The sequence below is a fragment of the Hemibagrus wyckioides genome, linkage group LG09 (genome assembly GCF_019097595.1).
Source record: "Hemibagrus wyckioides isolate EC202008001 linkage group LG09, SWU_Hwy_1.0, whole genome shotgun sequence".
NCBI lineage: Eukaryota > Metazoa > Chordata > Actinopteri > Siluriformes > Bagridae > Hemibagrus > Hemibagrus wyckioides.
In genome coordinates this window covers 21,552,352-21,566,097 of record NC_080718.1, presented here as the reverse complement: position 1 = coordinate 21,566,097, position 13,746 = coordinate 21,552,352, and the positions used below count along the sequence as shown (strand labels likewise).

The 13,746-nt window shown below is 37.8% G+C and overlaps 3 gene segments (V, D, J or C); all 3 read left to right on the top strand.

The window, feature by feature from the left end:
- The first annotated feature begins 2,856 nt into the window (after positions 1-2,856).
- On the top strand, positions 2,857-3,493 carry LOC131359164 (T cell receptor alpha variable 10-like). The segment is given in 2 exon segments: positions 2,857-2,927; positions 3,017-3,493. Coding segments are annotated over 2 exon segments (438 nt in total).
- Positions 3,494-4,074: 581 nt separating this feature from the next.
- Positions 4,075-4,814, top strand: LOC131359893 (T cell receptor beta variable 7-2-like). The segment is given in 2 exon segments: positions 4,075-4,396; positions 4,480-4,814. Coding segments are annotated over 2 exon segments (384 nt in total).
- A 5,142-nt stretch (positions 4,815-9,956) lies between these two features.
- Positions 9,957-10,573, top strand: LOC131359892 (T cell receptor beta variable 7-2-like). The segment is given in 2 exon segments: positions 9,957-10,159; positions 10,239-10,573. Coding segments are annotated over 2 exon segments (384 nt in total).
- Positions 10,574-13,746: the final 3,173 nt, after the last annotated feature.

The following is a 13,746-nucleotide window of genomic DNA, read 5'->3' as shown; positions in this document are numbered from 1 at the left end:
ACCAGTCTAAGCTATTTGGTTTTTCAGTCATCTGCATTTTCAGGAAGACTGTTTCACTCTCTCTCATGTAGGGGAATTTTGCAAGAAAATACAGGAATCTACAAATTTTCCATATTTTGTAGATTCCCTGAAATCCAAAATCAAGCTACATGGAAATGCACAAAATGATGGGATACTTACCATTAAAAATCTTCAGCTAGATGACAGTACAGTTTATTTCAGTGCAGTGAGATTAGACACAGTGCTACAGGACTCTGATGTATGACAAAACCTCCTCCTTCAAAACAGCACAATCTACCTGCATTAGGCTTCACACTACATGTTCAACAATCACCATGAAAATAAATGAAACAAATTTTTCACTGTTAAAGAAACTGCTGCAAATGGATCTGTAGCGAATCTAGCTCAAAATTTAAATATTTAAGTGTAATTATAACTGGTTATAATTAATTATAAATATTCAAATGGGGGTTCTTAGAACTAACGGTCAGAGAATCAATAACACAATTATTTGATTTGTTCGTCCACCGAACAGACAGAATAATTATGCATTAATTCCAGGGAAAGTTATCTTCCTGGCCAAGAAAGAATAACTACTTTATAAAGTACTAGCTGTAATTTAGCATGTAGCAAGAGCAATATTCAGGGACCCCGAAATTGTGAGCAAAGCACAGAGACAATCACTCGTGAATAAAATACATTTAATAAAACAAAAACACACAACACATACTAACTACGACACACATACATAAAAGACAGGTTAAGGACCATAGAGAGGGGATAAGTAGGCAAAGAGAGATGGAGATTAAGGAAGGGAATACGGAGGAAATCAGAACGCGAGAGAGAGAGAGAGAGAGAGAGAGAGAGAGATAAGGAAACAGAGAAGAGATCAAATATGGCAAGTTTCAGATCGAGTTTTGATTACCACGTGTGAGAATCGTCAAGGTAATTTCGCCTTAATAAAGGGGCTTCAGCTTAAAATTGCGGATCTAAAATAATTAGTAGCTTTTACTTGCATTGGTTCGTTGACAAGCGTCCTGATGTAGTGGATCAAGGAGGTTCGGAGATTCAAAGTCCTCGGACTGAGCAAGAGATTCTGCCGGAACGAAAAAGGTTTCGGTGGTGCAAAGTTCCTCGATTGAAGCTGCCGGCAAAGTCTCAAGAGAAAGTGAAAGTCTTGTCCCGAAGAAAGATCGGCGTCGAGTCGGGCGACGATAGAAGAGATCGTGCCGGGAAGAAAAGGCGCACGGGGCCCCCCGACCGCAGAGCGGAGAGGGGGTTGGCCCCCGTGGGCCAAGCCGAGCTGAGCAGAGCAAAAAGCTGAGCAAAAAGCCAAAGCTAAAAAAGCCAAAAAGCTAAAAAGCTACTATAGATGGGTGCTTAGGGTTTTTATTGATCCCTTGGTCGCGCCCAGTTTTTCAGAGTGACCAATCCAACACCTGAACTTTTGGAGGGAAACGTTTCTTTGTCTCCGCTCCGTCACTCATTTGCATACTTTATGGTGAAGTCAGGAATGGATAAAGATTCAGTTGAAGTATCGTAGGCTCATATTATGTACTTGGATGACCACATGGCATACACTATTGCTTATAAAAGTAAAAGCGGATCATTTTGATAGTAGACATGAAAGAAACAGTATGAGAGGAAAGGAAACTGGGTATAGGCAATTAAAACATACATTCTTATCTTATAAAACATGGTTCTGTTTCATGAAAAACAGAACAACAGGTCATGAGTGGTAATAAACCCATAAAAATATAAAGGCAAAAGGGGAATACATATACAGGTGTGTTAGGCATGGGTCAGGTAGGGTTTTACTATTGTTTTATTGAAACTTGAATCAAGGAACTCTCCTTATGTGTGTGCATGTGGGGGTCAGGATGAGCGTTTCCAGACGCTTTGTGTGTGTGTGTGTGGTTGCGGGTGTGTATGTGTGTGTCTTCAGTCAGAACTTTGGTCATCCCCGGTCAAGGCATTGATTTGGTTTAGATTAGGGAATTCTTGTTGACTTTTAACGGCAGTAAAACTGCTAGGCGCAGGGTGATTTGCATGTTAAGGTCACAAGTTGATGGGAAGTTCCAGGGGTGTGAGGCTGGGCTATCAGTACTGATGGTCTGCAGAACTCCAACATTCATGGAGGCAGGATTCCTCCTTTGTCTCCAGTCTCGTTGGGGGGGTCATTGGTTATCCAGAGCCATCAGACAACCCGGAGCCTGGCTCCCATGAGTTACAGCATGTCGGCTGAGGTATAATGAAATGACTATAAGTAGTGATAGCTCAGTTGTGAGCTGTGTAATAGTTAATTGAGTTTTTGAGAAGGATGCAACGGACCCCATGAGCAAGTGAGCCGACCTGGAGACGCTACACATCTCATTATACCAGACTATTACACAATAATATCATATAGATTGTCCTTTAGAGATGGAGCAACAGCATACTTACATAGAAATTAACATTTATTTTTGTAATTAAATAATGACATCATACTTGTCTTTTGTTTAAGTTACATTTAATGATGTGAAACATCTTCAAAACTAGTTTGTTCCTGTTGGAAATGGACCAATAACATACTTCCATTGAACTAAAAGAAGTTATTTAATTAAATAATAATATTATACTTGTCTTTTTTTAATGTTACATTTTTTGTAACATCCTCAAAATAAGTTTGTTTCTGTTATCACTTATGTTATCCAGCTATAAATCATCATTTCCTCACAGTATTCTTTCCACTTTGCGATAATTTCTTTTTCTCAACAGACATGCAGTTCTCATTTTCCTCATATGTGGGCGCTGTGCTGTTAAAGCGTGAGGGAAACCTGATCACATGTTTTATTACATCAAATCAGCTCAGTTTAAAACAGACATTCAGACGTTCAACATGATCCGAGCTGCCAGTATTATATGGGTTTTAATGATATGTCCTGGAGGTAAACTTTTATTCATATTAATGTTGTTTAAGCACTGTTATATTAATGTCATTTAATATCATTACAGTCAATACTTTCTCTCATTGCAGGTTTTTGTCAGAGTAATCGTGTTAACCAGAATCCTCCTGATCTCTTTGGCAACCATCAAAAATCTGTTAAAATCCAGTGTGAACACAGTGTACCAAGTTATAATCAAATCAACTGGTACAGACAAGACCAGGGACTGACCTTTATTGGATATCAATACAGAACATCATCACAAAAAATTGAAAATGATTTTATGTCTAAAGTGGAGATTGTTGGGGATGGAAACAAAAATGTCTCTTTGACCATCAAAAATCTTTCATCCAATGACAGTGCAGTGTACTTCTGTGCTGCTTATTACACAGTGCTGCATATCTGCTCAATTCAGTACAAAAACCTCTGTGTAAATATTCTCAGCACCTCATTAACACCTGCTCCTGTGGTCTGGAATTGATATATTGCCAGTGTTTTTTTTAACAGAAAAGTCACACTTATATAATTAGAGGCAATTACAGTAATCTAAAGTATAAGCAGTTGTAAGCACCACATGTAAGTTTGTAAAACTTTATCAGTTTCTGGTCAAGAAGAGACCAGTCTATGCTATTTGCTTTTTCAGTCATCTGCTTTTTCAGGAAGACTTTTTCACCCTCTCCTATGTAGGGGAATTTCGCATCTTAAGAAAGATGAGAAAACTTAGAAGATACACATGCTGCATTTGACTCAGATGAAGAGCAAAGATGAACATCGTTCTCATTACTTTATCTGCATTGTTCATTATCAATATCAATAGTGATCTTTCTTAATTTACTGTATTGTGACAAAAATGTTGCACAATTCAGGTCGAAAGCAGTGATTATATCAAATATATAATACAGGAAGATCTCCTGCAGCTAACAGTGTTCATCAGACTCCTAATTTATTCAAGAAAATACAAGAATCTACAAATTTTCCATATTCTGAAGATTCCCTGAAATCCAAAATCAAGCTGCATGGAAATGGACGATATGATGGGATACTTACCATTAAAAATCTGCAGCTAGATGACAGTACAGTTTATTTCAGTGCAGTGAGATTAGACACAGTGCTACAGGACTCTGATGTATGACAAAACCTCCTCCTTCAAAACAGCACAATCTACCTGCATTAGGCTTCACACTACATGTTCAACAATCACCATGAACCTGCGTTACAGATATGATAATAAAATAAGACTCAACTTTACATTAAAATGAAAACATAGGATTTAATTACCACAAAGCATACTAATTCAGAATTCATCATGTGACAGGAAGACTTCAGAAGGATTGATGTCACTTCCTCCAGCTGATCCTTAACAGGATTTATCTGCAGCAAACTATAGAGCTCTTCTTATCTCCTACAACCAGCTTAAACCAGTATGATCTGTGATGTACTCAGTCTCCATTTCCTGCTTTACTGGACATCAGGTATGAGATATTTTACAAACTGAATAGGATTTGTAAATGCAAATTAAACCATTAATTTAAGTCATTTGTTTGTTGTCCTTTAGTTTTAGCAAAAGATGATGGAGTCTTCCAAATGCCCAGTGTTGCCTGGCATCTTAAAGGAGAATCTGCAGAAATGAAGTGCAGTCATAATAAAGGTGCTACCTACAATCAGATGTACTGGTACAGACAGAGCCAAGGAGAGAGCATGGAGTTCATCGTGTACAAAACACCCAGTGGTGAACCAGAGTTTGGCTCTGTGGATAGAAATAAATTTTTAACTGTTAAAAACATTGCTGCAAATGGATCTTTAACTGTGAAGGATCTGGATATAGAGGACAGTGCTGTGTATTTCTGTGCAGTAGGAAAACACAGTGTTACAGAGTTACTGCACTGCTGAACAAAAACACCTGCACTGATGTTACTGCAGTCACTAATAAAACAGACAGAGGGAGTCCTCGTCTAATAAATGTTTAGAATAATCCCTGTCAAAACTGGGCAGTGAAACTCAGTATACATCTCACTATACCAGACTATTACACAATAATATCATATAGGATGTCCTTTAGAGATGGAGCAACCACGTATTTACATAGAATCTAAAATTAGTTATTTAATTAAATAATGGCATCATACTTGTCTTTTGTTTATATTACATTTAAAACCACGTTTGTTCCTGTTATCACTTATTTAATAGCAACTATAAATCATCATTCCCTCACAGTATTCTTTCCACTTGGCCATAATTTCTATTTTTCCTCAACAGACATGCAGTTCTCATTTTCCTCATATGTGGGCGCTGTGCTGTTAAAGCATGAGGGAAACCTGATCACAGGTTTTATTACATCAGACACATGAGTGCAAATCAGCTCAGTTTAAAACAGACATTCAGACGTTCAACATGATCCGAGCTGCCAGTATTATATGGGTTTTAATGATATGTCCTGGAGGTAAACCTTTATTCATATTAATGTTGTTTAAGCACTGTTATATTAATGTCATTTAATATCATTACAGTCAATACTTTCTCTCATTGCAGGTTTTTCTCAGAGTTATCGTGTTAACCAGAATCCTCTTGATGTCTTTGGCAACCATCAAAAATCTGTTAAAATCCAGTGTGAACACAGTGTACCAAGTTATAATCAAATCAACTGGTACAGACAAGACCAGGGACTGACCTTTATTGGATATCAAGTGGGAACATCACCACCACAAATTGAAAATGATTTTAAGCTTAAAGTGGAGATTGTTGGGGATGGAAACAAAAATGTCTCTTTGACCATCAAAAATCTTTCATCCAATGACAGTGCAGTGTACTTCTGTGCTGCTTATAACACAGTGCTGCATATCTGCTTTATTCAGTACAAAAACCTCTGTGTAAATATTCTCAGCACCTCATTAACACCTGCTCCTGTGGTCTGGAATTCATATATTGCCAGTGTTTTTTTTAACAGACATGATTAAACCCAACTATAGTAATCAAAGTATAAGCAGCTGTATTAACTTCAAACATACCTTAAACAATGAAGTACCAACTGTAAGTGTAAATGTAAAAAGTATCACATTTTCTTTTATTCGAGTTTCTTTCCGGTCAAGAAGAGACCAGTCTAAGCTATTTGGTTTTTCAGTCATCTGCATTTTCAGGAAGACTGTTTCACCCTCTCTCATGTAGGGGAATTTTGCAAGAAAATACAGGAATCTACAAATTTTCCATATTTTGTAGATTCCCTGAAATCCAAAATCAAGCTACATGGAAATGCACAAAATGATGGGATACTTACCATTAAAAATCTTCAGCTAGATGACAGTGCAGTTTATTTCAGTGCAGTGAGATTAGACACAGTGCTACAGGACTCTGATGTATGACAAAACCTCCTCCTTCAAAACAGCACAATCTACCTGCATTAGGCTTCACACTACATGTTCAACAATCACCATGAAAATAAATGAAACAAATTTTTCACTGTTAAAGAAACTGCTGCAAATGGATCTGTAGCGAATCTAGCTCAAAATTTAAATATTTAAGTGTAATTATAACTGGTTATAATTAATTATAAATATTCAAATGGGGGTTCTTAGAACTAACGGTCAGAGAATCAATAACACAATTATTTGATTTGTTCGTCCACCGAACAGACAGAATAATTATGCATTAATTCCAGGGAAAGTCATCTTCCTGGCCAAGAAAGAATAACTACTTTATAAAGTACTAGCTGTAATTTAGCATGTAGCAAGAGCAATATTCAGGGACCCCGAAATTGTGAGCAAAGCACAGAGACAATCACTCGTGAATAAAATACATTTAATAAAACAAAAACACACAACACATACTAACTACGACACACATACATAAAAGACAGGTTAAGGACCATAGAGAGGGGATAAGTAGGCAAAGAGAGATGGAGATTAAGGAAGGGAATACGGAGGAAATCAGAACGCGAGAGAGAGAGAGAGAGAGAGAGAGATAAGGAAACAGAGAAGAGATCAAATATGGCAAGTTTCAGATCGAGTTTTGATTACCACGTGTGAGAATCGTCAAGGTAATTTCGCCTTAATAAAGGGGCTTCAGCTTAAAATTGCGGATCTAAAATAATTAGTAGCTTTTACTTGCATTGGTTCGTTGACAAGCGTCCTGATGTAGTGGATCAAGGAGGTTCGGAGATTCAAAGTCCTCGGACTGAGCAAGAAATTCTGCTGGAACGAAAAAGGTTTCGGTGGTGCCAAGTTCCTCGATTGAAGCTGCCGGCAAAGTCTCAAGAGAAAGTGAAAGTCTTGTCCCGAAGAAAGATCGGCGTCGAGTCGGGCGACGATAGAAGAGATCGTGCCGGGAAGAAAAGGCGCACGGGCCCCCCGACCGCAGAGCGGAGAGGGGGTTGGCCCCCGTGGGCCAAGCCGAGCTGAGCAGAGCAAAAAGCTGAGCAAAAAGCCAAAGCTAAAAAAGCCAAAAAGCTAAAAAGCTACTATAGATGGGTGCTTAGGGTTTTTATTGATCCCTTGGTCGCGCCCAGTTTTTCAGAGTGACCAATCCAACACCTGAACTTTTGGAGGGAAACGTTTCTTTGTCTCCGCTCCGTCACTCATTTGCATACTTTATGGTGAAGTCAGGAATGGATAAAGATTCAGTTGAAGTATCGTAGGCTCATATTATGTACTTGGATGACCACATGGCATACACTGTTGCTTATAAAAGTAAAAGCGGATCATTTTGATAGTAGACATGAAAGAAACAGTATGAGAGGAAAGGAAACTGGGTATAGGCAATTAAAACATACATTCTTATCTTATAAAACATGGTTCTGTTTCATGAAAAACAGAACAACAGGTCATGAGTGGTAATAAACCCATAAAAATATAAAGGCAAAAGGGGAATACATATACAGGTGTGTTAGGCATGGGTCAGGTAGGGTTTTACTATTGTTTTATTAAAACTTCAAGGAAGTTCAAGGAACTCTCCTTATGTGTGTGCGTGTGGGGGTCAGGATGAGCGTTTCCAGATGCTTTGGGTGTGCGTGTGTGTGTGTGTGTGTGTATGTGTGTGTATATATGTGTGTGTGTGTGTGTGGGTGTGTGTGGGTGTGTGTGTGTGTATGTATATGTGTGTGTGTGTGTGTGTCTTCAGTCAGAACTTTGGTCATCCCCCGGTCAAGGCATTGATTTGGTTTAGATTAGGGAATTCTTGTTGACTTTTAACGGCAGTAAAACTGCTAGGCGCAGGGTGATTTGCATGTTAAGGTCACAAGTTGATGGGAAGGGCAGAGGGAGACAGAGGGAGTCCTTGTCTAATAAATGTTTAGAATAATCCCTTTGTCAAAACTGGGCAGTGAAACTCAATATACATCTCACTATACCAGACTATTACACAATAATATCATATAGATTGTCCTTTAGAGATGGAGCAACAGCATACTTACATAGAAATCAAGATTTATTTTTGTAATTAAATAATGACATCATACTTGTCTTTTGTTTAAGTTACATTTAATGATGTGAAACATCTTCAAAACTAGTTTGTTCCTGTTGGAAATGGACCAATAACATACTTCCATTGAACTAAAATAATTTATTTAATTAAATAATTATATTATACTTGTCTTTTGTTAATGTTACATTTTTTGATTTGTAACATCCTCAAAATAAGTTTGTTTCTGTTATCACTTATGTAATAGCAGCTATAAATCATCATTTCCTCACAGTATTCTTTCCACTTTGCGATAATTTCTGTTTTTTCTCAACAGACGTGCAGTTCTCATTTTCCTCATATGTGGGCGCTGTGCTGTTAAAGCATGAGGGAAACCTGATCACATGTTTTATTACATCAAATCAGCTCAGTTTAAAACAGACATTCAGACGTTCAACATGATCCGAGCTGCCAGTATTATATGGGTTTTAATGATATGTCCTGGAGGTAAACTTTTATTCATATTAATGTTGTTTAAGCACTGTTATATTAATGTCATTTAAAATCATTACAGTCAGTACTTTCTCTCATTGCAGGTTTTTCTCAGAGTAATCGTGTTAACCAGAATCCTCTTGATGTCTTTGGCAACCATCAAAAATCTGTTAAAATCCAGTGTGACCACAGTGTACAAAGTTATGATCGAATCCTTTGGTACAGACAAGACCAGGGACTGACCTTTATTGGACATAAATTGGGATCATCAACACCACAAATTGAAAATGATTTTAAGCTTAAAGTGGAGATTGTTGGGGATGGAAACAAAAATGTCTCTTTGACCATCAAAAATCTTTCATCCAATGACAGTGCAGTGTACTTCTGTGCTGCTTATTACACAGTGCTGCATATCTGCTCAATTCAGTACAAAAACCTCTGTGTAAATATTCTCAGCACCTCATTAACACCTGCTCCTGTGGTCTGGAATTGATATATTGCCAGTGTTTTTTTTGTTTGTTGTTTTTTTTTTTTAACAGAAAAGTCACACGTATACAATTAGAAACAATTATAGTAATCTAAAATATAAGCAGTTGTAACTACCACATGTAATTTTGTAAAAATTTATCAAATTTTCTGCTCAAGAAGAGACCAATCTAATCTATTTGCTTTTTCAGTCATCTGCTTTTTCAGGAAGACTTTTTCACCCTCTCCTATGTAGGGGCATTTTGCATCTTAAGAAACTAAGAAAACTTAGAAGATACTCATGCTGCATTTGACTCAGATGAAGAGCAACGATGAACATCGTTCTCATTACTTTATCTGCATTGTTCATTATCAATATCAATAGTGATCTTTCTTAATTTACTGTATTGTGGCAAAAATGTTGCACAATTCAGGTCGAAAGCAGTGATTATATCAAATGTATAATACAGGAAGATCTCCTGCAGCTAACAGTGTTCATCAGACTCCTAATTCATTCAAGAAAATACAGTTTTCACTCCATACCTGACCCTCAATTCATGATGTGGTATAAACAATACAGTTAAAGCTTGTTGGATATTTGAATACAAATTCTCCATATCCTGAAGATTCCCCGAAATCCAAAATCGAGCTGCATGAAAATGGACGATATGATGAGATACTTACCATTAAAAATCTGCAGCCAGATGTTAATTCAGAATTCATCATGTGACAGGAAGACTTCAGAAAGATTGATGTCACTTCCTCCAGCTGATCCTTATCATGATTTATCTGCAACAGACTGTAGAGCTCCTCTTATCCCCTACAACCAGCTTAAACCAGTATGATCTGTGCTATAATCAGTCTCCATTTCCTGCTTTACTGGACATCAGGTATGAGATATTTTACAAACTGAACAGGATTTGTAAATGCAAATTAAACCATTAATTCAAATCATTTGTTGTCCTTTAGTTTTAGCAGAAGATGATGGAGTCTTCCAAACCCCCAGTGTCCTCTGGCATCCTAAAGGAGAATCTGCAGAAATGAAATGCAGTCATAATAAAGGTCTTGGGTATAATCAGATGTACTGGTACAGACAACGCCAAGGAGAGAGCATGGAGTTCATCGTGTACAAAACACCCAGTGGTGAACCAGAGTTTGGCTCTGTGGATAGAAATAAATTTTTAACTGTTAAAAACATTGCTGCAAATGGATCTTTAACTGTGAAGGATCTGGATATAGAGGACAGTGCTGTGTATTTCTGTGCAGTAAGAGAACACAGTGTTACAGAGTTACTGCACTGCTGAACAAAAACACCTGCACTGATGTTACTGCAGTCACTAATAAAACAGACAGAGGGAGTCCTCGTCTAATAAATGTTTAGAATAATCCCTTTGTCAAAACTGGGCAGTGAAACTCAATATACATCTCATTATACCAGACTATTACACAATAATATCATATAGGTTGTCCTTTAGAGATGGAGCAACAGCATACTTACATAGAAATTAACATTTATTATTGTAATTAAATAAGACATCATACTTGTCTTTTGTTTAAGTTACATTTAATGATGTGAAACATCTTCAAAACTAGTTTGTTCCTGTTGGAAATGGACCAATAACATACTTCCATTGAACTAAAAGAATTTATTTAATTAAATAATTATATTATACTTGTCTTTTGTTAATGTTACATTTTCTGATTTGTATCATCCTCAAAATAAGTTTGTTTCTGTTATCACTTATGTTATCCAGCTATAAATCATCATTTCCTCACAGTATTCTTTCCACTTTGCGATAATTTCTGTTTTTTCTCAACAGACATGCAGTTCTCATTTTCCTCATATGTGGGCGCTGTGCTGTTAAAGCATGAGGGAAACCTGATCACATGTTTTATTACATCAAATCAGCTCAGTTTAAAACAGACATTCAGACGTTCAACATGATCCGAGCTGCCAGTATTATATGGGTGTTAGTGATATGTCCTGGAGGTAAACTTTTATTCATATTAATGTTGTTTAAGCACTGTTATATTAATGTCATTTAATATCATTACAGTCAATACTTTCTCTCATTGCAGGTTTTTCTCAGAGTAATCGTGTTAACCAGAATCCTCCTGATCTCTTTGGCAATCATCAAAAATCTGTTAAAATCCAGTGTGAACACAGTGTACCAAATTATAATCGAATCCTTTGGTACAGACAAGACCAGGGACTGACCTTTATTGGATATCAAGTGGGAACATCAACACCACAAACTGAAAATGATTTTAAGCTTAAAGTGGAGATTGTTGGGGATGGAAGCAAAAATGTCTCTTTGACCATCAAAAATCTTTCATCCAATGACAGTGCAGTGTACTTCTGTGCTGCTTATAACACAGTGCTGCATATCTGCTTTATTCAGTACAAAAACCTCTGTGTAAATATTCTCAGCACCTCATTAACACCTGCTCCTGTGGTCTGGAACTGATATATTGCCAGTGTTTTTTTTAACATACATGATTAAACCAAACTATAGTAATCAAAGTATAAGCAGCTGTATTAACTTCAAACATACCTTAAACAATGAAGTACCAACTGTAAGTGTAAATGTAAAAGTATCACATTTTCTTTTATTCGAGTTTCTTTCCGGTCAAGAAGAGACCAGTCCTATTTGCTTGTTCAGTCATCTGCATTTTTAGGAAGACTGTTTCACCCTCTCCCATGTAGGGGAATTTTGCATCTTAAGAAACTGAGAAAAGTTTGATGATACACATGCAGAAGTTACAGAAGACAATGGAGTCTTCCAAATCCCTAGTGTCGTCTGGCATCTTAAAGGAGAATCTACTGAAATGAAGTGTAGTCATAATAAAGATGCTAGCTACAATCAGATGTTCTGGTACAGACAGAGCCAAAGAGAAAGCATGGAGTTCATTGTGTACACAAGGACCAGAGGTGAACCAGGGTTTGGCTCTGTGGACAGAAACACATTTTTTTTTATTGTTAAAGAAATTGCTGCAAATGGATCTTTAACTGCGAATGATCTGGATGTAGAGGACAGTGCTGCACTGCTGAACAAAAACACCTGCACTGATGTTACTGCAGTCACTAATATAACAGACAGAGGGAGTCCTCATCTAAGAGCACCAAATTCCTTGGTGTTCATCTGGCAGAGAACTTCACCTGGTCACTCAACACCAACTTCATCACCAAGAAAGCCCAGCAGCGCCTCTACTTCCTGAGGAGGCTGAGGAAAGCCCATCTCCCTTCCCCTATCCTGACTGTCTTCTACAGAGGGACCATCGAGAGCATCCTGAGCAGCTGCATCACTGCCTGGTTTGGGAACTGCACCGTCTCGGATCGCAAGACCCTTCAGCGGATAGTGAGGACAGCTGAGAAGATCATCGGAGTCTCTCTCCCCTCTATCACGGACATTTACACTGCACGCTGCATCCGCAAAGCCAACAGCATTGTGGATGACCCCACACACCTCTCACACACACTCTTCACCTTCCTGCCATCTGGAAAGAGGTACTGGAGCATTTGGGCCCTCACAACCAGACTGTGTAACAGTTTCTTTCCTCAAGCTATCAGGCTTCTCAACACCCAGGACTGAACTGTACAAAACTCTCTCTCTTTCACTCACACACACACACACACACACACACACAGGACTGAACTGTACAAAACTCTCTCTCTCTCTCTCTCTCTCTCTCTCTCTCTCTCTCACACACACACACACACACACTCAGGACTGAACTGTACAAAACTCTCTGTCTCTCACACATACATGCACACACACACAAACACACTCTCTCACCTGTGTGGACACACACACATAACTTATATTGTTCAAACTATTGCAGTACCTCAACCCTTGTGTTTATTACATCTGCTGCTATATTTATATTTATGTTTAATTCTATTTTGCACTATACTACCAGTCAAAAGTTTGGACACACCTTTTAATTGAATGTTTTTTGTTTAGGAATTTAATTTCTACATTCTAGAACAATACCGGAGATTTCAAAACTATGAAATAACACACATGGACTTAAGTAATCCATATGTAATGACAACAAAAAAACAGTCAGTTGTTATTTTAAGACACGAAGGTCAGGTGTTCTGGAATAGTTTTTGCAAGAACAGTATTGTCAAGTGCATTTGCAAAACCCATCAAGCACCATGATGAAACTGGCTCACATGAAGACCATCCCAGTAAAGCAAGACCAAAACTGACCTCTGCTGCAGAGGAGAAGTTCATTTAGAGTCACCAGCCTCAGAAATCACCAATTAACAGCACCTCAGATTAGAGCCGTTATGAAGGCTTTACAGAGCATCAGTAGCAGACATATCTCAATATCAACTGTTCAAACGAGATTATTGTGTATTTTGGCCGCCTTCAGCATTGTTTTACAATGTAGAAAGAAATAAACATCAGGAAAGACCATGGAATTAGAAGGTGTGTCTAAACTTTTGACTGGTAGTGTACCTCAACCG